The 25,424-nt window shown below is 43.6% G+C and overlaps 1 protein-coding gene across 1 annotated transcript; it reads right to left on the minus strand.

Moving 5' to 3' along the window:
- Window positions 1-401: 401 nt before the first annotated feature.
- Window positions 402-24,194, minus strand: LOC134422076 (dual specificity protein phosphatase 13B-like). Its single transcript, XM_063163840.1, has 4 exons — window positions 23,950-24,194; window positions 10,049-10,247; window positions 9,146-9,366; window positions 402-831 (listed from the first exon to the last, which is right to left on the minus strand). The coding sequence occupies exons 2-4, from the start codon at window positions 10,237-10,239 to the stop codon at window positions 617-619; spliced, it is 627 nt and encodes a 208-aa protein (XP_063019910.1). The 5' UTR covers window positions 10,240-10,247; window positions 23,950-24,194; the 3' UTR covers window positions 402-616.
- Window positions 24,195-25,424: the final 1,230 nt, after the last annotated feature.

Consider the following 25,424-nt stretch of genomic DNA (forward strand, 5'->3'; position numbering starts at 1 on the left):
CCTTAAGTTCTGAGTATTTGCCACAGATTTGAAGCAAAAAGGACTTGTGAAGGTCCAGCAAAAGCCTCTGTGGCTAGTAGCAGAGGGAGCCCATGGTCTGAATTGGATCCTGACTAGTGTCATCGCGTCAGACCAAAGGACCATGTCAGCTTGCAAAACCTGCAGTCTCACCCTAAGCCAGCTGGATGTGAAATGTTAAAGATTTGCTTAAAAGCCTTATGCTTTCCTTTTATTTTACTAGTTTAGTCATTTTCCCTCTTGCCAAATAAATGCAATTATAAGCAAGTAAGAAGTATTTTTTCAAGTTGACTGTGCTGACTTTTAATTCTATATGAAAACCCAGCTGCTCCCTGTGCCCTGCCCAACAGGTAGTTAAATAAACAGGCCCAGGTGAGCAAAACTGCCAGCTTGAATCTTTCTTTATTCCATTTGCTTTCCAATTAGTGTGCTTATGCAAAAAATACATGCCTGACAGTTCCTAAGAGTTTGCTCATGCTCGGCCTTTCCCCAGAGTTTCTCCATGCAGCTACAGAGCAGTCCTGACAGCATCCTTGCACTCTTCAGAGAGGGCAGCATCTCTTGGGCTGGTGCCAGGAGACAAAGCTGCTTCTTGGCACTAGCAGGCCTCTGCTCCTCTGCCTGAGCCCCTCCCTAACCGGAGGTCCAAGTCCCGAAGCTGCTGGAGGAAGCCGGAGTTGGGGCAGATGCCTCTGTGGGAGCGCACAGTCTGAATGGCGGCGGTGAGGGACAGACCTTCACAGATCATTAGGAAAGCCAGGACCAGAGTTGCAGACCGACTGATTCCCATTGCACAGTGAACCAGAACTTTGCCTAGGAAAAGGAGAGACAGTTGCAATTATGCCAGCAGGCCTCATGGTGGGGGTTATTGTGCTGGAGCAGCGATGGAAGCTGGTATTAGAGATGGGCAAGCAGGTGTGTACAGCCTTATAGTGCAGCCCTGGCACAGTTCCCCTGGTTGGGGAACATGGGTTTTTACTGACTGCGGACAGAAAATTCCTAATTGTGTTCCAGGATCCATGGTTGCTTGTTTGAGGTTAGCTGTCAGCCTGACAGCACACCCTTATCCCTCCTGCCCAGCCTGCCATCCGTTGTGTCCCTGCTTGCTCATGTGTGGTTTTGGGAGCGATGTACTTGCTGGCAAAGTTTCATGACTTCACGCTTGATGGCCGTGCTGTGGGAAGCAGCCTTGGCAGGTTACTTACTACTAGAGGGCCTGGAAACTTGGGATTTCAGAAGTGCAATGCTCAGGATTGCTCAGTGCTGTTACAGCAACACTCCTGGTTTTCCACAAATTCTTCTTTCTTCTTGCTTAGGGCAGAAATGCTTTCTGAGGGTGCTGACTGCTGCTCAGGCTTTTTTGCAAGAGTGTGAAGAAAATAGGCATTATCATTAAGAACAGCTGTTTGTATATGGCATTTGCACCAGCTCACTTATGCATTTTTATTTCTATAGCCTACCCCATACTAATCACTGTCCTTCCCTAGCGCCTCTATTTCCCTCTGTTTATTAAGTGACCATAGGAAGACAGTGTATGAAATGTTTTTAGTTTTCCAGAGATTTCAGTACAAGGTGTGCATCTTCATTAGGAGTTCATTAAGAGTAACATGATGAATCCTTCCTCTGTTGCTATAAGTGAGCCTCAGGGAACACCTTCCAGAGATCCAGCAGGGTAACTCCCTCCTTCCCCCTGCTCTGCTTTTGGTTTTCCTGCTGTGATCATGAATGGAAGCAGCCTAAGAACCTCAATTCTGTATTGCAACTGCCTCCTAGGTTTCTAATGTGTGACTTTGATCCATTGGAAGGAGATGAATATTTTTTAAATGGTCTTATTTGAAATTAAAGAAAGTTTTTTAATTAAAGGAAAATTTTGCCCTCAGATGGAAGAATTCAGGTTTGTGGTCCTTTCCCTCTAGATATAAACAAAGATCTCATTCCAAAACCTGAAAATTTGCATCCTGTAAATATTGTAAAATGCTTCAACTTTCACAAACATGGTAAGATAAATGACAAATTTTTAATTGAGAGTGAAACTCAATTGCTGTATAACTGTTCTACTCAATTATAACCATGCCTAAACATTTTCAAGTTCTCTTATCCTTTGCTGCAATCAGGTCTATTTTTCTCACAGAGACTGTGACCCAGCAACTCAGCATTAGTAGAGTAACAAGTGATTAGAAGCAGATATTAACTTCTGACTACCAAATGGACAACCTCCCATTAAAGCAGCTGAAGAAAATGTCTTTTTAGCATGGAAACTTCTGAACATTTCTTCACTGGAATTCTTCACAAGTTTGAAAGAAGGTATTTTCTACTTTTTTAAGTAGTCTCTTGTTGATTCATTGTATAGCTGTACAAAATGCAATTTAGTGGCTGTACAGTTTATATCCAGAAAAGATGAAAAATCAGCGACGACAATCCCATGTTACTTTTTTCCTCTGGACATGGAATAGATTATCTCAGATGCTGCTTCTCCACAAAATGTAAGGAGAGGTAGAGAGAACAGACAGCTTTTCATGGCGAGTTCCTTTTTTTGTTTGTGCTTACAGCATCTTAATCTCTCTATTACTAGGGAGAAAGACAAAAATATCCTTGTTGGATGATGAGCCTAGATCCGGACAAAACCCTCGGACTGATTGCCCCCATCGCCCTAGGTGTTAATTCTGGGTACTTTGTGCACAGCTTTTAATCTTAAATCCCATTTTGTTTATGACACAGTATGTATTTAGCAACCATTCTACTTCTGACTAATGATGATGGCACAGCCACATGCTCAGAGAGGGTGAGCATGTGTTGTGAAAAGCTGCTCTGGCCAGCAGGTTGAGAGAAGTGTTGAATTCCACAATGTATGTGACACAGCCACCTCTCATTATCCTGGCATGAGAAATCTGAGCACAGCTCTAAAGATAGACACGTCTTCGGTAGAAATAAAGGGACAAATATAGTCTCCAAGGAAGTGGCAAAAACAGCTCTGGTGACAGCAGACTTGGACCAGGCACCAAAACCTTTGGGGGAAGGAAGAGGTTTTCCAATGTAAGGCCAGTTTGCAGAATTTCTATTTCTGTTTTCTCATCCAGATGCAGTTTCATAGAATTTACTGAGATACTGATGCCCTTCTTCAAGTTAAATTGCTTATGTCTGTCAATTCCAATAACTTCATGTAAATTCTTGGAAGTAAAGTCCTGCTTTTTATGGGCATATGGAGAAATGTTTTGCACCCCTGCTAAAAGATAATGCTAGTTTGAACTTCCATCAGACTTCTTATTCAATGTGCTGTACTTCCATTAGCCTTTCCACCAGCCATGTAGGGTATGTATGCTGCATTATCTTCCCCAGAGGAGGCACTTGGGATCCAAGTAACCCTGGTCTGAGATTTTCAGAGGAGCATAAAGGAATCAGGAGGACAATTTCACTTTGAAGAATACTGCAAAAAGGGCTAGGCCACGAGATTTTTGAAAAATCTTTACCTCAGTAGTTTGCGGGAGGCCTAAATGCAGTGTGTTGGCAGGAATGGGAAATCCAGATATTCACCCAAAATGTGCACCCCAAATAACAGAAGCCAAGAAACAAAATGTTCTGAAATTTTTCTCAGAATGAGAACGACTCTTTTTCATTTGGTTGGGTTGTTTGGTTTTTTTGGGGGGTTTTTTTTGGTTGGTTTTTTTTGGGGTTTTTTGTTTTGGTTTTTTTTTTTTTTTTGTCTTTGTCTGAAAACTTCTAAGCTACCAGCACTCTCAAACTAAAAGAAAAAGAATTTATGGCTTGAACTGCATTATAAGGGAAAAAAAGAGAAAAAAATACCAGAAAGAACTGGCTTTGATGTTAGATTTGATTTTGCATCACTATATGTTTTGAAATTAAATCTAAATTTGTGCATAAACTGGATGGGGGATGGGAGACTTGATGTTCTGAATCTAGTTTTTGTAAAATTGTTTGAGTCCTTCCCCCCTCACCTGTATGAAGGCTTCTGCCTTTGAAAATGTTCTGCCCTACTAGCAGTCTTGAACTGAAGACCAAACTGAGCACAGGTATAAATGCTGCTGTTAAATATTGCCTGTTGTGTTTTTGATGGAGGCACAGAAAGCAGAACAAATGCCAGACTCCTGCTTGTACAGGCTGGCTCTCTATTGTTTTGTGTCTGTGTCTAAGAGAAGACTGTGTCCAAAAAGAATGCACTGATTTTTCTTCCCTGTTTCTCTGGCTTATCTGCACTTCAGAAGAGTTCTCTTCTATCAGCAAAGTGCTTTAGAAGGTGTCTCAGCAAAAACCTGGACAAGCCCCAAGTACTGACCTTGGTCCTAATCTGCATGGTTCTCTAATCACCTGTTCCCATGAGGATTAGGTAGATTATCTCTTTTACAAGTGCAATATGTATTCCAACATTGTTAACCTCTGTGCATAGTGAAACAAGGGCTATGATAAATGCTGGTACACTGACAATAAAATGACTTGTTTGTTGCAGATAAATCAGTCATGTGAAATGATTTAATTAATGTAAAATTGCTCTAATGAAAGCAGATTTGAATTTACTGTGATTATTTTTAGCAAACAAATTGAATGTTAAACTTGAGTAAGGAAACAAAAGCTGTGTTGCTATTTGGTTCTGTTTACAGGGTCAGACCCTCGTCTCTTAGCAGTGGCTGCAAACGGGTGAAGTGACACTCTGAACCCCTGGTGGCATCCTGCATGTGACCAGCGCCTGAGGCAGTCTGCTCCATTGGCTGGCTGTGGTGGGTGATTCCAGCCATTCCCTCATGGGCTGGCTGTGGTGGGTGATTCCAGCCCTTCCACCGTGGGCTGGCTGTGGTGGGTGATTCCAGCCCTTCCATCTTGGGCTGGCTGTGGTGGGTGATTCCAGCCATTCCCTCATGGGCTGGCTGTGGTGGGTGATTCCAGCTCTTCCACCGTGGGCTGGCTGTGGTGGGTGATTCCAGCCATTCCCTCATGGGCTGGCTGTGGTGGGTGATTCCAGCCCTTCCACCGTGGGCTGGCTGTGGTGGGTGATTCCAGCCATTCCCTCATGGGCTGGCTGTGGTGGGTGATTCCAGCCCTTCCATCTTGGGCTGGCTGTGGTGGGTGATTCCAGCCCTTCCATCTTGGGCTGGCTGCATTGGTGATTCCAGCCGTTCCATCGTGGGCTGGCTGTGGTGGGTGATTCCAGCCGTTCCATCGTGGGCTGGCTGTGGTGGGTGATTCCAGCCCTTCCATCTTGGGCTGGCTGCATTGGTGATTCCAGCCGTTCCCTCATGGGCTGGCTGTGGTGGGTGATTCCAGCCCTTCTATCTTGGGCTGGCTGTGGTGGGTGATTCCAGCTGTTCCCTCATGGGCTGGCTGTGGTGGGTGATTCCAGCCGTTCCCTCGTGGGCTGGCTGCGTTGGTGATTCCAGCCTTTCCATTGGCCCCACACAGGAGGCAGCTGAGAGGTCCCAGCACTCAGGCTGGGATTGCTGGTGGCTGCTGGAGCACAGCCACGGGGAGCAGCGCTCACAGAGCTCCCTTGCCGTTTTGTAGGCAAGGAGGTTATAACCACATCTCCCACACCACAGAATCCCTGCCATGAGCTGTCAGCTTCCAACTCTGTCTTCCCTACCCCCATCTGATTTAACATACAGTGCAAAAAGAAGTTGGACTGGTCCCACATTAGGGGACCATGTTGCAACCTCCTCTCTGAGCATGAAACAGGATCCCTTAGGAATAATGGGATTAACTGAGGAGAAGTAGGGGCACTTAGCTTCTGGCATTATTAAATCTTGCAGTCCTTATTTGAAATTTTGCACCACACATCTCAAGCTACTTTTTGCAGAGGCAGACAATAACTGTCATCTGTCTGGGATTTGTGCAGAACAATAATACTTGGTTTTTAACAGCGGATTATGGATATTCTATCCAGCTCATGCCTGCTGTAACTCTACTAACATCAAAGGGCTTGCACTAGGGATAAAGTTTGCACATTCAACTTTGTTGGCCAAATTCAAGTTAGGAAATTCAATGTTGTTGAACAAGATCAGTCATTAAAACACATAATAACTTATTGTCCTTTTACTAATCATCATTAAATGAGCTAAATGTCCTAAACTAGCCCTTGTTTTCTTGCAGGATGGATTCAATTTGGCTTAAGATGAGGCTCCAGATCTGTCACCCATAGTCAATGTCCCAGCTGCCTTCACTCCATTGGATCCCGCTGAAGTATTCTGCTCAGCAGGAGAGCTCAGTTGGGCTAATGGGCCCTAGAGGCTTGTTCTACTATTTTCTCATCTCCTGTTAGATTTTAGCCAGGTGCAGATCCACTGCCTATTTCCTGATTAATCCAGTATCTGTTTTGTCACAGCTGAAAATAGCAAGAAGCCTACAGAGAGCTTTAAATAGTGGCAAGTCAGAGCAGGTAAGAGCTGTCATCTGCTGCAGAGTGGGAGGTCAGACTGATGTATGTAATGCACACACAGTGGAGGCAAGCAAGACCCTTTTCTCCAAAGTTAAGCAGCTTTCATAACTCCCACAACAAGAAGGTGACAGGAGAGGGAGCCTAGCTTTTCATTTGCTCTACTGAAATGGAGGAAGGGAAATGACTTTGAGAGTCTGCCATTTCAAGATTTTAATGGGTGGTTTTAACCTGATTGTTTAAAACATGTTCAGAGGTCAATAAAAGGCAAAGCTCTCTACTTGGGAATCTTTCTCTCAGCACAGTCTTAGTTTAATCATTTTCATGACATGCTTTCATCAAGTTCTCTTTCCTTCCTCCTTCTGTTAGACTTCACAAAGCCCCACTGATTTACTTCAGGTTTAGCTGCACTCCAGAGAAATGCAAATTGCACAGGTGGCCACTCAAAGGGTCAAGATTGATATTCAAGGTGTTGTCCTTTGAGGCTGACCATGAGGGAGAAGGCTAATACTTTCCCAAGTCCATATTTTTCCTTGTAGGAAAGGGGACAGATTGTGGATCTGTTCGCTCTCGTCTGAGCCTTCCCAAACAGCTCTGTTACATGGCAAAGAGACTGCCAGGCTGTGCTGAAGGAAAGGCAGTCAAGGAAGTAGGGATCATAAAATAATGCTGATGTGGCATGGCTGCAATAGTAGTGCACATGTTGTCTAATTTCTGCAACAAAGACTATGAAGGAAGTCAGGGTGCAATGCAGCCACTGACCACTATGACAGGAACAGCTCCCAAGTAGGAGCAAGCCTCTGCTTCCTTTTGCTCACACTCTGACACCTCCGTTTTAAGAAACTGCCTTAAAAATTAACTCCTAACATCATCAAAGATAATATTCTGTTCAGCTAAGGTAGGAATCTGGAATAAATCTGTCTATGCTGTTTTCTGGACTTGTGGTATAAAGCATCAGATTTCTTTTTCAAGCATGATGGAAATAACAGTTGTTATCTAATTCTAATGAGTACTTGCTTCTTAGTTTTAAATACATTTGTGCCTCATACAGTCTTAACTTTGACTCGTCCTCTTAGGTAAAAAGGGTAATATATTTGTGTTAAAGAAAAAAATTGGTGTTGAATTTGCTTGTAACAGTTAAGCAGCAGTCTTAAATGACTTCTCAACCAAGCAGTAGTACCTTGTAACATCCTGTATTTAATATGGACAGGCCTCTTGTCACCTGGTATATTTTGTTTTGTTGCTCAGTTTCACTGCTTATAATAAACACCACTTTTTTTCTTCTTCTAAATGATGTGAATAACAATCCTCTCCCTGTCTCATCCCTGCACAGGTCATGGGTATTTAGCTGCTAAATTTCTGTACCTCAGAAAATTATGCTTCCAGAACATCTTGTTTATATATTTTCTAAACTGTTGCTCTTTCCTCACAATGATGAATGTCAGCAACAGCTGGACAGCGTATGATTAAATTTCACCTTGTCTCCATTCCCAGAACTCTACTTCCATATGGAGTTCAGTAAAACAATACTAAAAGCATGGGAGCAGGGACAAATATGCCTTGAGCTGTAACTTGTTCTGCATTCATAACTTAGTATTTCGGCATGCATTTTGCAAAGCACTAGTTTTGTTTGCTATTGTGGCTTCTACAATTCATCTGCTGTTTTCTGTCTTTAGTCAATTGACTTGGAACTTTGCTTTTACACACATGAATAGATTTTGGATCTTACCTTTCTCTGGAGCACTGCCAATAATGACTTCAATTGCAAATAGCGTATGCTGTAATAAAAATGGGTGAAAATCCAAATTCCCCAAATGTAGCCCTAAGTTGCACAAGGGCAAATATTTTCTAACAGAACAGAGCAAGCCCTCCAAAGAGCAGGAAATGCACAGGTACCTAGCATGAATGTACACTGTTTGCAGTTACTGTGCCTCCCCTTCGTGGCTAGTAGGGTGTGGATCAGATCTACCAATGCATACAATTAAGCTGGGTAGTTAGTACTTTAGGAACCTGATTGCAATTAAAGCTCACCATGATGCAAGCAAACAGTTTTACTGAGTGTGCAACTGTTATTAAATCACTTACTTTTGAGTAGTATCTGTACAGTTTTATGGCACAGCGATGACTTGCTTTTGTGAAGGCTTGCCCTTAATAATAATGATCTCCCATTGGCCCCAAGCCTCTGGTGTTGCACCTGGCACGTATTTAGTGAATCTAAGGCTTTAGTGGGTTGTCTTCCTATTTTCTAGCAACAGCATGACATTATTCTAGGCTGGTGATGTGGCTTGCTCCCTCTATAGAATTGCTTTCTTGTAAGTTCTTCCCTATTGTTTGTAGGACTTGCACAGATTGTAGCATTGTAGTTGAATCTTCATACTCAAATATTACACTTGCCCTTGTCTTTTTTTAAATCCCATCACTAATTTGAAAATATCAAATAATGTGCTTCTTCCCAGGGCAGTGTGTCACTGTAAGTAATGAAGGACACTTGCTGTTTTGTCTTTTGCTGATGAATAACACTAGGCATAGGGAGAACCCCTTTAAAAGCCTGTTTAGTGCATCCTTCCCTATTTCAGTGAAACAGAACTACCAGTAGGAGTTGAGGAGGCAGGTAGGATGCTTCTTTGTTTGGTGTCTCCATTCTTACCCACATGCAGTTGAGTTGGTCTATGTTAAATAATATTTAATACCTTTCCCTGCTTATCTACTATGCGGAAAATATGCAACATGCACAGATGGTCTAGCTACCTCTTGGGGAATTCAGTGCTTCTCTGATGTAGTGAGCAACTGGATAGAAGTGAATGCTGAGATCAAAGTTGGGGTTGTCCTCTGCTTCTACTGCGTAGTAATGCACAGGCAGGTCGCTGTAGAACTTGGGCCCGGTGTTGATGCGGAACCTCCCGGCAGCGGCGTTCACCACGTGGGAGATGCCCAGGCGGCTCAGCTGCGCCTTGTCGCGAGCAACGTACCTGGAGGAAAGATGGGGAATTAGATTTGCCTGCTGCAGTGCCACGCAGGGAAGAACATGCTGCTGATGGGGAGTTTGTTACAACTGCAGCAAGTGGTAATGGCTATTTTATTGACAGGTTGATCAGGTTCAAAGTGTTCATCAGAATGCTTTAAGACAGAAATAACTTGTTAAGAAACTAACTCTTAGATTTCCCTCAGTTTTTTCCCAAACATATGTTTAGATGGTTCTCAGCTGATGAAAGGTGGTGGTGGAGATATTTCTGCACAAGCTAAGGGTTTTCTGATTTCAAAGACTTTCTCACCAAGTCACCTCTGCTGAGTATTCATCAGTTCAGAGGACTGATGCCATCTGGCAAAGTGAGGAGGAGAAAAATGAGCTCGATCCTGTTTCACCCAGCTTTGGCATGACTGCCTGAAGTAGCAATGCCACAGCTCCAGTGGGCTGCTGCAGTGTGTCACTCCTGCACTAATGCAGGAGGAGAAACCAGGAGGCAGGAGATATTTAGTCAGCTGGGATGCATTTTCTCTATTCTACAGCATCCTATGCATAGTTCAATCTTGTTCAACACTCAGATCTGTTGTGAGAGGTCCCAGATTACTGCCTAGCTCTCTGTTTTTAAATAAAGAGTGGAAGATTTGGGGGAAGAGTTGCAATAACCTTCAGCCCTTCCTGTCTCTTACAGGTCTCCCACATAAAGGTTTGGCCAGACTTCATCCACGTGCCCTGTGGGGTGTGTGCGTGTGCAGAGCAGGCGCCGCAGCTCCTCCAGGGACGGTGTCCCAGTGCTGCTCCCGCTGTCGGGCATCCCGCTTGAGGCACTTCTTATCCTAGGCCGCCGTAAGTCCTGGCTGCACAAGGAGTCCCAGGCCATCCTGAAAGGTGAGAGAAGATATTCACCACCAGCCAGAGATATTTCTGACAGGTTCCTTTCTTCCTCTTACCTTGTCAAAAAGTTTATTTAAACTTCATTATATTTTTAAAGACTATTTTCTTTATAGGAAATGGGGAAGTTCCTACTACTGTTCTGGAATTCTAAATGCTATTATTAGCACAGAGAAAAAGCCCAGCCCTTGATGTGCCAGCACAAGGCTTCTGCTTTCACATGGAAAGAGGTAATGCTATGGAAAATGTCTTGTTTAAATGTATCTACTCAAAGGGTGTAGAAACAAAGAATTAACCTGGTATGCTGAGGTTTTCCTTTAACCAGGTAACTAGGGCTTTCTTATATATACTTAATCTGATTTGTCTTCTGATTTGCTCAACAAACTGATCTGGACTGAGTAGAATCGGTCATGCAAAATCTTATTCACTGGTTAATTAATTGTCAACTTCAATGGGAAAAACTCTGTAAGAAGTAGTTTGGTTCTTTCCAATGGTATTTACGGGCCATACTGGTTGTCCTCATGAGAAATGTTCATGTTAGAAAAATGTGGATGAGTTACAGTGATTCCAGCTGAGCATTTATACGAGCATGGACTAATTTTTTTTAGTAAGTTGTTTTAATTTGCATTACTCTCCTCTCTGCTCCCTCCAAGAACTATCCCATTTCTAATCTTGAAGCAAGTACTTCAGTTACAAGGAGAAACACTTTTTTTTAGGCATCACTTTATCTTTGGAATTACTCTGTTTCCATATGGTACATTTCTTTTGAAATAGTGGTTCCTCTACAGTGTTAGCTGTAGATTTGAACTGTTGGGAGGATTTTTTAAGAGGGTAATAGAAATTACATTTTTCCCAGGGTTCTGTTCTAAGAAAATATTATACTTCTTTTCTTGTATGTTCTAAAAATGACCCAAATATCTGTATTACAGAGATAGTAGGAAGTCTGTCAACTCATAAGCCTTGGAATAGAAACACCTGTCTAGGACATGGGTGAAGTTGTAGTAAGTGAGTCAAAGCCTTGCTCTGGTACTGCCTGAAGCATGTCTTCTACATAAATGATTTGAGGGGTGGTTTTGCGTAAAACAGTCCAGGACAGCAAACCTGAAATCTTGCATCTTTCTGCTGAACCTATCTATTGTTAATGAATAGGTTGTATTTAAGTTCAAGCACCTTCATTGGCCATTTCTTTTCAAACACACACTGTGGTGAAATGTTCTCCTAGTTTCCCACCCAGGTATTTTCTCTAGCCCTAAGTTCACATTTTGGTGTAATTTTATTTTGCATGCACAAAGACTGAGCAAGAGGCTCTGAAGACTAGTCTGCTGTGGGAGCTCATTGCACCTTCATATTAATATGTGCCTTGCTGAAGGGCAAATGAAGCAACTAATTCCCTGAAATATCCATAGAAAAGAAGGAGGGAAGTGTCAGGCCACAGAATTGTCCCTACAAGTCACCCTTCTGCCATGCATGAGGTGATCTGCCTTGCCACCCAGCTGTCAAGAGGAGCCCTCTGTCATTTCAGTACACCTTGTCCTGCCACCTCCATGGCAGCTCTGGCCTCTTGGGTACAGTAAGCTTTCACCAAGTGATGTTCCCAGAATGGTCTTGCATTGTTACAAGAGCATTACAAAGAGCTCCACCGTGGAATGTGCTCCCCTCCCAAATGTGCATATCTCCTCCAGTGTCAGCTTTTACTGGGAAAACAAAAGCAGATGTTCTTGTCCATTTTGGATGGCTTTATGCAAGAGGGGGCATGGAGGAATTCCCTACTGGAACAGGCATTTGCCATTGATTTTGATTGCTGCATTGACACTGGCCACCCCAGTGTCCCCTGTGCCAGCTCTGCCTGGCTCCTGCTGGTGATCTTGGACACCTCTCTGATCCCACACAGGAGATCTGCAGCAGAAATGGGGCTTGGATTTCCTGTGCCCTGATCACAGGGCCATCTGCCAGTTCATTAAGTATTTTCAAGAATAACAACTTTCTCCAATCCTTCCCACCTCATAATATCTGCAGCAAATGTTCCCCTTTTTTGATGTACCTAATTCCTTGCAGTGTGTCTAATGGCCACTCTAGGCCACTTCTCACTCCCTGTAAAGTTGCTTTAAACTGTTTTGATTTTTTCTTATTCAGTACTGCCTGTTATCCTTCTCCCTTGCCCTCTCCACTGTATAAATACTCTGATTTTCCTATTACCTCAGAGGACTGAAGGCTGCTGTCAGCCTTGCTTTCCTAAGCCTCACAGGAGCTGGGCAGATAACTGTGACATATAGTGCACCTAAGGAAAAGGGCTGCTTCAAAGACTGTTTTGTTTTGTTTCTAAAAGGGAGCACAACTTATTTCATAACTTGTAACTTATTTCATTTTCATTCTGGTCACATTTTTTTTAAACTGAAGAATAGCATCAGTTTGTGTAAAGTCTACATCCAATAAAAAGGAAGGACTAGAGTTCAAATTTCAAATGTGAAATAACTGTAACTAACAGGCTGTGAATTATTCAAAATCAGAGAGGCCTCAGTAGGACTATTCAACTAATACGGTGAATATTGAATGCACTGAAAAAAGAATGGCTTTACATAGAAAATTTACAGACAGAAAAACTTTTTTTTTTCTGAATAAATGACTACTCAGTTCTGGCATCAATCTATCATCTTAACTCACTAAATTTATACATGCAAGTGTCATTACTGAAATGCACATGTTTAAGGAAAACAATGCTATATAATGTGTAATGCTTTATAACGAACATGGATAGATTAAAAAAATTAGTGTGAAAGGAAAAAGGTTATTTGTAATAATGTGATGGCTGTTAGTTTAAAAAATATGTTTTTAATGATTCTCAGCTCACTTTCTCTATACTGACTTTTTGTAGTGGATCTGTTTCCACGATGTGTGTTGTATTAACAGGCAATACAGTTTTAAAATGCTGGTTTCTGGATGATGATGACATGAAACATTCCTGATCTTTACTCTATTGGAGTTGTATTGTGGCAATTATTCAATTACATAGGAGAAATTTTGGAATTATTTTATATCAATTTTGAATTAGCAGGTACTGCAACTGTAATTGTATGTGTACTATGCAATAGGATTCCTTAATTACAACTAGCAGGAGGATTGCAACCAGAGGCCTATTGCAAGCAGGTCACTCTGATGATGCAGAGTGACCCAGAGTGTGACACAGGCTGTTTGTGCCACCATCCCTGCCTGCCCCTGCAGCCACCTCCCTGGACTGATGGGTGTTAGTGGCTTTGCTGCAGTTGGGTGATGAGAGCAACCAGATCAATGGTTCCTTATATATCAACTATCCCAGGAAGAAAGGAAAGTGGTCCTGTGAGAGGCCCCAGATAACATCTCCTTCCTGACTAGGATTCCCATCTGCCCAGTAGGGAATGCCTCTACGGACTGCATACACCTTTGGTTGGGTTTCAGTTAATTCACTGACTGCAGCTTTATCTGTAACAGAATTGGTGCTATTCAGTGCCATGCTGGGGAGAGGGCCTTTAGAGACTTCAGGTTTCTTTACAGGTGTCTCAGTCCTTGGAAACATATGCCACTTTTTATCCAATTTCTCCAATTCCATGATATTTAATTAAATAAAAAAATGAAAAGTCAGTGTAATTTGACAATTTAACATTACCTTGATACAAGATCAAGTTGAGAGGATACTATGAAGGCTGAGACGAAGCAGCAGAAAATCCTGCAGCATGATGCTGTGGTAAGTCAGGAGGAAAAAGCAACTCTTGTGTCTTGGATATTTAGTAAAAAGCCTTTACAACCTCTGCTTTAACTTGCATTTTCCAATGCCAAAATAAAGGAGAGATGTGTGTATACTAAAAAAATGTTAATGTGCTCATTTCAATCAAGTGTCAAATATTTTAATCATCCCATGGCCTATGTTGTCTTTTCTGTATGGGTAGAACTTAGCCATTTTCTTATGAAATAAGTAAAAATCTTTCCAAGTCTTTAAATCCTGAGGACAAAGCAGCCTCCATCCTGTCTTTTCTCAAGCTGCTATGTGCTATAACCTTGCCATCCCAGTGAAGATATCAGTCTGGCTATACTTCGAATACACTGATTTGTGTGGTAAAAGACCAGGCTGAAGCTCAGGGCTTGGCCAAGTAGGTCATGTCAAGTTCATGTCTATCATGTATTCAAAAGCCATAAACATTTCTCAGAAAGCCTATCCCCTGGAAAGGCTCCTCCAAGCTAACCTATGTTTGAGAGAGGTTTTGTGTTGCTACATGGCCACACAAATGACAAGTATTACTGTCATCATTCTTTCTTCCTTAGCGTTTAACCCAATAGTCTCACTGGAGTCATAATTTATCAATTGCTAGGAGCACTACGAGATATAGATGGCATGAATCAAACTGCAATGACTGAGGTAGGGCTGGCTGGACTTGAAAGCTGAGACAGAGGCAGTGTCTAGGGAGGCACAAGGTATTTGAGTAGCCAACTGTTTGTAACAAAATCTCTTCAGCAGCTGGAGGATGTAATCTGAACAGCACTTCCAAATTTAGTGGAGGCTTCCAGACCCATAAGTGTAACCCAGCTATGCATTTAGAGCAATGCACCCACTTGGTGGGATGAGGCAAAATCCATTAGGTGGACTTGCTCTCCTTAGCTCACACAGGGCCTATGCTGAGGAGTGGACTAAATTTTTCTTTACAGAAAGAAATTTAGTCTGGACAGCTTTGGGCAGCAGAAGGCAAAAACATTTGACTTTTCTTCCTCTCAGTACTGCATTAGTGAACATTTTCTGTCCTAACTTTAGAGGAATTATGATGCTTCCCCACTGTCAAAGGAAAATTTTCTCTGTGTGCCATCCAGGGAAATCAGCAGCTACATTTTTGATACAAAGCACAACTCGAATGTAAGGAACAATTTAATCAACCCATCCTGATTCTCAAATATGTTGAATTTACCACTGTTTCCACTGATGTTATGGATTGTCAGGCCTCAGAAGCCTCAAAAATGTCTAATTTTTTCATAGCATGGCTGTGGCCCAGGCTGTAGTTCTCAAACTTAATAGTCTTGACTGTTTCAGGATGTACATTAGCATGCAGGCTCCAAGGCAGGGTGGCCTTGGAGTTGGTTTTTTTTTTTTTGTGACTGTAGTATAAAATATTCTCTTGTCATCAGCTGGTTAGTACATTTGTATTTACCAGCCATGTGTGCAGCTCCTGACAGTGGCTAGACAAACTGAGCCATCCTTTGATGTGCAGCAATGTTGTACCAAATGTGCAAAACCTGGCCACCTGCTGATTTTGTTAACTCTTCTGGGTCTTGAAGGTATGTTTATTTTATTCTTTAGCCATGGGAAACCAACTCTGTAGAGTTATTGCCCTCACAGCAGCTTTGAGTGGATAAGAGAAGTGAAAAATATGAGCAAAAAAATTAATTTCCCCTGACCCATCCTTTCCTCACAAAACGCAAAACCATGGGTTGCTGTACCTGATCACACATTTGTATTGTAAGTGGGATCCTAACCATGTTTATGAGTCAGGACAGAGGCATGGACAGAATCTCTGCCAGGCAGAGGAATGTGCATGAAGTATGCTTTACAGAAACCATGGCTGATAGGTAGCACCACCACAAGGATTGTAGAGGTAAGAGGTAGTTTATCCACCCCAAGCTCTTCTGTGCCCTCTTCACCACTGAAGCTTGGGTATATTTTGTTTCTGAATTGGACTTTTTATTTACTAGTTACAAATTTTACATGCTCTTTAATGGTGTGCATTGTAACTATTTAAAGCTGAGCACTAAACAGGCCCAGACACTGTTAACAATCTCCATGTTACGATATATTCTTTTGTGTAACTGCTTGCTACAGCATCAGCTATTAAGAATTTATTACTGGTGCATTTTAGGTAGTGCTTTACAGTCATTTAATTACAGCCATCCAGCAATCATTACATAAATATGCATTGAGAGCAAGAACCCCAATGTTAGGTTACCCAAAAGGCTTTTACCTGCCAAGAGCAGAGTTTGGGCCCTCAGGTGGTAATGATGTCATTGCATATTCAGGGAAACAGAGAGTTTAAGGCTGTACAGGGAGTTGTGTTGCTCCCAGCACTAGGTGTTCATGAAGTCTTCAGCTGGAGCAAGAGCACTGTAGAGCTCTAAGGACCTGAACTTGGCTATTGGCAAGCAACAGCAAGTAAAGCAAAGTTGGTTCCCTTCCAGCCCTAGGCCCAGCAAAGATGTGACTTTTGGCTGTGAGCACAGTTCAGCTGCAAGACCAGGCCCTCTGGAGCCCATTGGTACCTCTGCTCTCAGCTGCCAACTGCATCCTTACCCTGTTAACCCAACCTGATCTGGCAGACCAGCAGACACACTTCATATGACCCAAAGACAGCAGCTGGTCCAAAATGCATCTCCCACATCTCCGTGCTATTTATGACTGCAGCACCATGCCCACATTTGAGAGTCTCTATAGCTCCCAGCCAGGCTACTGCTCCTACTCAAATATTTTTGCTGGTGTCTTCTCCTGCAATGGACTTCAGCCATCAGACTTCACTGTCAGTTCTGACAGTCTCTGACTCCTTCCTCCATTCAATACTGACATTTTTCACTACTTCTTAAGAAAACAGAAATCCCAATCTATAGCATTATAGCACTAAACAGTTCTTAGACATGCTATGAAACACTCTTGATATCACTATGCTTACACTTGAAAACAAGCTTACCTAAAATTTAGTTGTTCTGTGTTAAGGCTGGCTCTTCTGGGCTCAAGAATTGTTACATCACTGTATCTCTCTTGCCTCCAGCAATAACGTGTTGGGGGTGAAAACTGGTATTCTCTGCTCTGTTCTTCCTCCTAAAAGCACCCTCAGAAGCTTACTGAAAAGTTGAAGGAAGAAACATTTCTGAAAGACAGGCTGGCAAGTTGATGCAGGTTGCTCTAAATAAGGAGCAACATGTGCCGCTTTTTCTCTTGGAGCTGCCAGTCAGAACCAGCTGGGTTGTCTGGCTGACACTGGATTTTTGGTACAACTACTCCAAAGTTCTCACTCCTCCTGAACAACATAAATCCTAGCTGCTTTCTCATAGCTTGTAGCAATGCTCTACCAGTATTTGCTGCCTGCACTTGCAGGGAGCGTGTGTTGCTTTCGTTACTGGATGACGTTAGTACAGCATGACCCTGGGGAGACATACAAGCTTGGATTTATTCACAGATGGCCTGAAATGTGCTGAATCTGTTCTCTGATGCAGACCTGGTGGCCTGGAGACTCACCTTTGTGATGCTCTTCAGCCTCACACTGTCACTGTGTGGGAGACAGAGCCTGTTCCTCCTGTAGCCCAAGCTCTGCTCCATCTCCATGGCTGTTGGGGCTGAAATTGCAACTACCACAGAGCCCAAGTCCTACACTGTTCTGTATACAGTCTGCTGTGTAAGGGGTGTTGATCTGGACAGCACATGTCCAACTGAACACAATGTGAGAAAAGCCAGGTGGGTTGCTGGGCGTCCTGCATCCAGCTTGCTCAAAGAAGGACAAAGTGTCATTTGGGTGTTGTTTCCAGTCTCTCAGCTATGGTTTCATTCCTCAGATTTACTCCATGTTGCATATTCTTAATCTAGCCTCATCTAATTTTCCCAGGTCACCTTCTATATGACCTGAAATCATGTTTCTTTCCTGCTTTGGCAAGGTTTAAACGCCAAGGATTTCCTGTGCTGTGCCTTGCACAAAACCCAGTTGGAATGCAGTCCCTTAGGTCATCATCCTGTGGCCCAAGAGAGTTTAGCAGCCCACATCTGAAGGTGAATGAGGCTGCTGTTAACAATAACTAATACAGCAGTGTCCTCCAGCCCAGAACTGAAAACATCAGGCTTCAGAATTCAAAGAATCCCATTACAAATGGTTTCTGCCCCAAGGATCTAACCAAAAGGATGGCACAATGCAAAGCCTTTCTCCCCTGTGACTAGCTCTGGTATGTTCTTCTATCTTAAAAACAATATATTGCTGCTTTTTCTTTCTTTTTTTTTTTTTTTTTTTTTTTTTTTTTTTCTTGTGTCTCTTCTGTTTGAGGGCATTAGAAGTTTCACTGCTCTTTGTTCTTGTCCTGTGGTCTCTACCAGCACCACAAAGACAGCTCTATGCTACCCAACTCAGAGGAGAGAGCAGACACTTACTCCCTACACTGGCATAGCAGGAGGGTTGAGTAACCTGCTAGGGAGTAAGATGGGAAACAGCAGGAGGCAGACAGCCAAGATTCCCTGGTGTTTCTTGGGCACTGGAATGCCTTTCATATATGTTACTTCAGTGATCCTGTGAGGAACAGGGCTGTTTCCACTGCACAGGGGCAGATGGTGAAGTTAAGCTTGATGATTTTTCTGTATCTCTCCCCAGGTCTGAACTGGAGGCAGCTGAAGGGCAGAGTGGCACCTGAGTGAAGAGTTGCTGTTGGGTTTAACATGAGTCAAAAGCCTTTACTCACCACAAGTGAGCAAAAGGCAGCTTACAACCGGAGGTGAGTAACCATCAAGGTTGGACTTCCATGCTCTTGGGTACAAGGATTTTAGGAATGCTTGGGCAGATATTGACTTCAATACTCAAAAGAGAATTCAGAACACATAAAGTCAAACCAAGAATAAGAACCTTTTATCACTGTGCTCCTAAAACAATTCTTTCTGTGTTTGCAAAGTCTTTTTATTACAGTTATTTAAAAAAAAATAGTATAATCTCTTATTAAATGCAGGGACATTATGGCTTTAAAGCAACTGTGCTGTTTAATTGTTTCTTGATCTTTCTCACACCCCAGCCTCTCTGATCTGAGACTTGCTAGCAATTTGATAGCCATGGCAAGACGTGGAGAGGTCTGGAAGGTTAGTTCCAGTAGCCTATATTTCACACCAGTGTCTTCTGGCAGAAGGATAAACCACAGACAGAGCTGATTGCAAGTTCCTGTGGCCCAGGTTTCTGGCTACAAAACTGGGAAGGATAAACACCTTCTTAAGCACTGCAAGACAGAACAACAGAAAGGAATGGAAATCTGCTCATAATGCAATGGCTAGAAACAATCCAGCTGGTTTGTTTTATTCCCACCATGAGAACTATGGTCAGTCCCAGTGCAAGCTTGGCCACCTGTCAGATGCAGTTTGTGAACTCAGGCTGATAGGAATTTGACACGCTCTTGTCTTGGAGCATGCTGGTATGATCAATGCAAATTCCTCCTACAGCAGTGACACAATGTATATGCTACCCATGCAGTCGCAGATGCCTCTCATAAATCATTAAAATACTGGCTAGCTCTAATCAGATCCTTTTAGTTATAACGTAATACACTATTTGAGAACTAAAACCAGTAAATCAAGTTAGTACAGAGGTCAGAGTGGGACTGAACACAGCTGAAACTTGCTTGCTTATGTGTGTATAGTCTAAGAGATGCAAGGGAAGATTAAATCCCAAGTCAGCTAAGCAAATTGCTTTCTTCTTATTGTAAAATCTTGCTACTAAGTCTGTGGAGGGGAAAAAATAGAAATTCATCATATTCTGTAGCAGAGCTGATTTGAGGTCTAGAATTTCCCAGCAATTGTGTTAGCTCTTGGGATTATAGGTATTTCTGATAATTTGTCCTCCAGGTTAACTCTTACCATTTTTCTAAAACAAACTAGCAGTTAAAAATATGTCAAAGATCACCCACTACAAAAACAGAACATATTTTCTTCCATAGAATAGCAAACAGGTAATTTCTAATACAAAACCAAAAACAAAACAAAAACAAAAACAAAAACAAAAACAAAAACAAAAAAAAAAAACAAAAAAAAAAAAAAAAACAAAACAAACCCCCCCCAAAAAAAGAAATCAAATCCTATTAAAAGGCAGCTGTTGTGGTTGCACTCTTCAGTGCAAGCTGGGACACAACAGGAACCTTTGTGAAGGGGAGGCTGCAGTGCCCAAGTGCTGGAAACCCATAAGTTTGTGTGTTGGGGTGCTACTGCATAGATCCAAATAATTGATGTGTTCTTTTATGTATGGAAAAAGTTGAGGGCCATCTAAATTTTTTGAGTGTTATCTGACTCAGAGGACAGTGTGGTATGGGGCATGGCCAAGCTCCATGGCCAACAAGTAGTTTGGCCACCATGAAGGGTATCTGTCAAAGGATAATACTGAAGGCTAACTTCCCCATTTATACTATATTTGCATGTACATTTTGTTTCTTATGTTATACTTAAAAGAGACAGTAATTGTTTCTTCCCTCATGGCAAAAACAATCTGGAGCAGAGGATCCTGCTCTGCTTAGGCTGTGTCATTCTCAGTACTGCTGAGTACTTCCTCCTGTTCACTTTGTATTTTTCCCTTAAACCTCTCTCCTAAACTGGACAGAGTGTTTTTAAAGCCATACAGCAGAGTAACTTGGTATCTGAGTTATACCTATGGAGCCAGATTTCTCTAATGGCCTGCAGGGAAAGCTCTCAGAGGCCCAGCTATGGTAGCCTCCCTTCAGTCACAAAAATCATCAGAACAGGACTTTGCTGTAATCCCATGAAAGCTTGTTATTCTGGGCACAGGCTTAGCTCTTGGGAGGTGCAAGTCATATGAACTCTTGGGGTTCATGCTGGCAACTCCTGAGCTGAAACATCTGGTGATGCAAACCAGTGATCCAGAAAGTCACCATAAACCAGTGAACAAAGTCTCCATGAGTCACTGGCAGTAAATAAAAAAGGCAGTAAGTACAGGTGGGGAACAGAATGAAACTTGGCCTATTTGAAAGATGCACCAACCGTTCCAAACTGGGTGCATGTATGGAGCAAGATGGATTCATATTGTGTTTTATTTCTAATTAAACCTTAAGCAAGTCTGAATTTCTCTCAAACCTGGTGGCAAAATAGTTGAAACATAGAAGGAAAAACAATGATCAGTTTCATTAGAGGTGCAGCACAGCTTGGTGTGGGAACTTAATGAAGATTTGTTGGTCAACAACAATCTCCCAACTCACTTAACATGCTCTCCATTTAATTTGTTCTGCTATTGCAAATGTGAATCCCCAAAGTCAGACTCAGCTTTCATGGCTCTTGTAGTCTCTGCAGTGTCAGCAGGAAGCACAAACCAAAGACCCAGATCCTGGACTTGAGCAATGTATATTTCTTTTAACAAAACCCAAGCCCAGGTGACATTTTTGGGAGAGGGGAAACAGGAAATGGAGTCCCTTTGGGGGGCAGGGGCTTTTCACAACACTCAGAAACTTGGCCCACATTTCTGGTCTCCTCCCTTTCTTCTCCACAAAGGGCTTGTAGCATTTTTAGACAAACTTGGATTCACTGTATGTTGTTAAGAGAACCTGCTGGGAAATTAGGTGACTCCTGCACTCCAGGGTAGAGGAAATGTGTGTTTCTGCTTTGTGTTTTTAGGAAAGTAGGAAGATGAAATTCAAAATAAAACACAACAGATGGGAATCTCACAGAGACAGACACTGGGAAATGTTTAGACAAGCTTTGTTCCCAGCTCTTGAGCTCAGAATTTAGCCACTAAGCTGCAGAGAGACTTCAGAAAGACAATGAAATACATTTTGGCTTCAAATACAGTTCCTCCAGATTCCAATGAGAGTTGTGCACGTGAATCTGAAGGCAGAGTATAGCCAGCAGTATGGGGAATAGATGTAATATGAGAAACTCTTATGCTGTATTATTCTAGTCTGAATTGTTTCCATCATTTCAGGTTAAGTAATTCCCCACTATCCATCTCTGAAGTGCAAACAGTACAGCCTTGATGTGCCCCAGGGAAAGGAAGCAAACCAGCCTTTGAATCTTTACCCAACCTTACTGCTCATATTTTGCTTTCAGTGAGTAAGTGTTCAAATCCTTTAATACTTCATTCCCATAAAAATATATTTACCAGGGGTTTTTGTGGCAGCAGTGAGGCTGTGTTTATTATTTTAGGAACACCACACGACTGGCTTTAGAGAAAAGACAAGGCAGGAGCATGGAGTGCTGCAAATCTATCAGAGAACAGCATGTTTTCCACCTGTTGAGGCAGCAACCACAATAACAGATGCACATAATAATTACCTGTACCTCAAAGGCAGCACCAAGTCCTGCACCTTCTGCTCCCCACCTAGCAGACAGCTTGGTAACAGAATTACAAAAGAGGAGCATTGAGAGTATGTAGCACTTTGTGAAGAATGAAAAAGTAGCTCTTATTAAAAAGAAACTGGAAGGTGGAAGATGAGAAGGAAAGATCTAAGGCACCATGATGCTAAAAGAAGAGTGGAGCTAAGGAACTCCAGGAGTGTATCTTTTTTTTAGAGTGGCAGTCAGGTTTCTGCTAATACCCTTTCCAAAGCTGCTTTCATTTGTACTCTCAATATTAGAGCTAATTTCTACTGATAAATAGGTGCCCCACACACCTACTGGAGCCCATTCCTCCCCAGAGATGGATGGTTCTGCAGAGGCAAGAGGGGCACTCAGGGTAAGGGCCTCCTCTGAAGCGACACCAGAATGACCATGACTGTGTGCCAGTACTGTGCTCCTGTTCCTCTCTTTGCTGCCTGGCACTGGGATTGTGCTGGAGCTACATTTGCCCTTCTGTTTGCAAGTCCCCCAGAGCACCCGGTGTGAGCAGGGCAGGGGGCAGTACAGGGAGAAAGGATGCACAGCAGGCAAAATGTTTTGGTCTTTCCTGTTTAAGTGCTGAGGCTTCTAAGGGTCTTTTTCTCCTCTTCCTCAGACTACCAAAAGGAAAGTGGTGGCATTTGGCTGGGTGAGGAGGACTTGGCCTCTGGAGTGATTTGTACCATGGTAGTTCCTTGTTGCACAAAGGAACAGATCCTTCCCAGAAAGGATTTGTAGGGGAAATTATCTCGGGCCCCATTTAATCTTGACAGAAGAAGATGATGAGAGGACTGTGTGCTGAGTTGGAGTTTTCCTTTGAATTCCTATGGTGTTGAAGGCAGCACTATAAATAGCCATGCTATCCTTTTTACCCTGGTACAATTCAGTCTCCAGCTCCCTATACAGACAGCAAGTCTTCTGGTAGGTATTTAGAAGGAATTGATTTAACCCAGTCTTCTCCTTCTGTAGTCTTTTACTCCAGTCATCACAATGGCTTCCACAGCCAAACAAGCATGTTTCCTCAATAAAAATTTTCTGAGGAAGACTGCTGATATTAAAAATCCCATTTCTGTCTGAAAATTCGATCCTAGTTATAAATAATCCATAAATAGCCCAAACTATAAAGAGTTAGTATTAAAAAAAATACACCCACCCCCTCCAAACTGCTTACTCTTTCATTTTGTTTCTCCCAGGTTTTGTTTTTGAACTGCACAGCATTTTATTCATAGTCTGTTTCACATTTTCTCCAGTGTAACTGGCTGGACAGTCTCTCCTTTCCCAGGATCGACTTGTGAACATCAGCTGAGAGGAAGAAAACCCACATCCAGTGTTTCATGGCTATTATCTTAAAGATAGATCTGTAAGAAATTTAAACACAAGCCAGATTGGTATTTAAATAAAGTGGGCTTTTTTTTTTTTTTTTAGCATCTTTTTCAGAGAGAGATCCTCAGCCCGTAAGTGCAGCTGGAAAGCAAACTGGAATTTCACAAATATTGGAGTTGCTGAGCACGAGGGCCCAGCTCCGGGCTGGCCCTGCCGGGGGTCGCTGCTGGCGGAGCTGCTCGGGGGCTCGCACTGCTCGGCGCCGGCGCTGCCCGCACCGGGGCTGGTTTGCAAACAAGATTAAAGGTACTTGCCTTACAGGTAGTCGAAGCTCCCGCGCTGCGGTGTCTTGGATTACCTTTGTTTGAATAATACCACTCACTTTGCTCCTAACGTGCCACCTGCACAGCAAATTTCTAGCCTCTCTGGGTGTTCAGTTTATTCAGGCCTATTTTTAATTCTGTTAATTGTAACCCGTGCTCCGCTACCCTGTTTGGACCTGCAGCAGCAGCCGGGGTGAGGCAGCTGCGGGGCAGGGCTGTGGAGGACGCCGGGGCTCAGGCGGTGCCAGCGGCTCTGACCGGCCGGGGGCGCGGCCGCTGCCGGGACACGGAGCCCGAGGGCTGCCCCGCCAGCGCGCGGTGCCCCGGCTGCTCCTTGCGGGGCAGCTGCTGCCCAGCCCGGCTGTGAGCCGTGAGAGGATGGCCGGCCTTAGCCCGTGTGGGGGGCAGCGGGTCCGTCCCTGCCGTGCCCGAGCCTGCCAGGCGGCGCGGGCCGCCCGCGCCGAGACAGGGCGAGCGCGTTCCCGAGCACAGGCCCCGCATCGCCTGCCCCGCTTTCCCCGGGATTTGACCCGAATTCGGAACAGAGCGGCCAAGGCGGGTCCGGGGATGGGTGGCAGCGCCCGCCGCTCGGCGCGGCCCCGCCGGAACCCTCCCGGCACGAGCCGACCGACCGGGGGCGCGCCGGGCCGACCGCGCCACCTGGCGGCGGCAGCCGGAGCCGCGGGCGTGGATGGGATGCGATGCGATGTGGAGAGGGATGCGGGATGGGATTGGGATGATATGGGATGGGATGGGATGGGATGGGGAGTGGGATGCGGGATGGGATTGGGATGATATGGGATGGGATGGGGAGTGGGATGCGGGATGGGATTGGGATGATATGGGATGGGATGGGGAGTGGGATGCGGGATGGGATGGGGAGTGGGATGTGGGATGGGATTGGGATGATATGGGATGGGATGGGGAGTGGGATGCGGGATGGGATTGGGATGATATGGGATGGGATGGGGAGTGGGATGCGGGATGGGATTGGGATGATATAGGATGGGATGGGGAGTGGGATGCGGGATGGGATGTGGGATGATATGGGATGGGATGCGAAGCATACCTTTGGGAGAAAAACCGCCCGCAAGGCAATGCCGCCTGAGAAGTTGCATTCTGTCTGTTACTTTGCTGTGTTTATAGTATTTTTACCATCAGAGTAAGCTCCAGATTTCCAGTTGTTCCAGTCAGTAAAAGCACGGTAAGTTTGTATCCTGTGAAATGTGTTTAATATGCCCCTGTTTTAGTATATCCTCACTGACTCCTGAGCTCTGCCCTTTGCTCCATCCCAAAAATGGCTGGTTGATTCCTGCTTCTGAGAGGGGAAAGGATAAGAAAATATAGTTCTGCTTGAGGCTGGAGGCATCTCTATAGACATATACACTGGGGGTTTTTCCTGACTTGTTCTCTAAGTTTGAATCACTTTATGAGATTTAATTGGTAACGGAAACATTCGTATTAAATTTTGAT

This window comes from Melospiza melodia, chromosome 9, assembly GCF_035770615.1.
Source record: "Melospiza melodia melodia isolate bMelMel2 chromosome 9, bMelMel2.pri, whole genome shotgun sequence".
NCBI lineage: Eukaryota > Metazoa > Chordata > Aves > Passeriformes > Passerellidae > Melospiza > Melospiza melodia.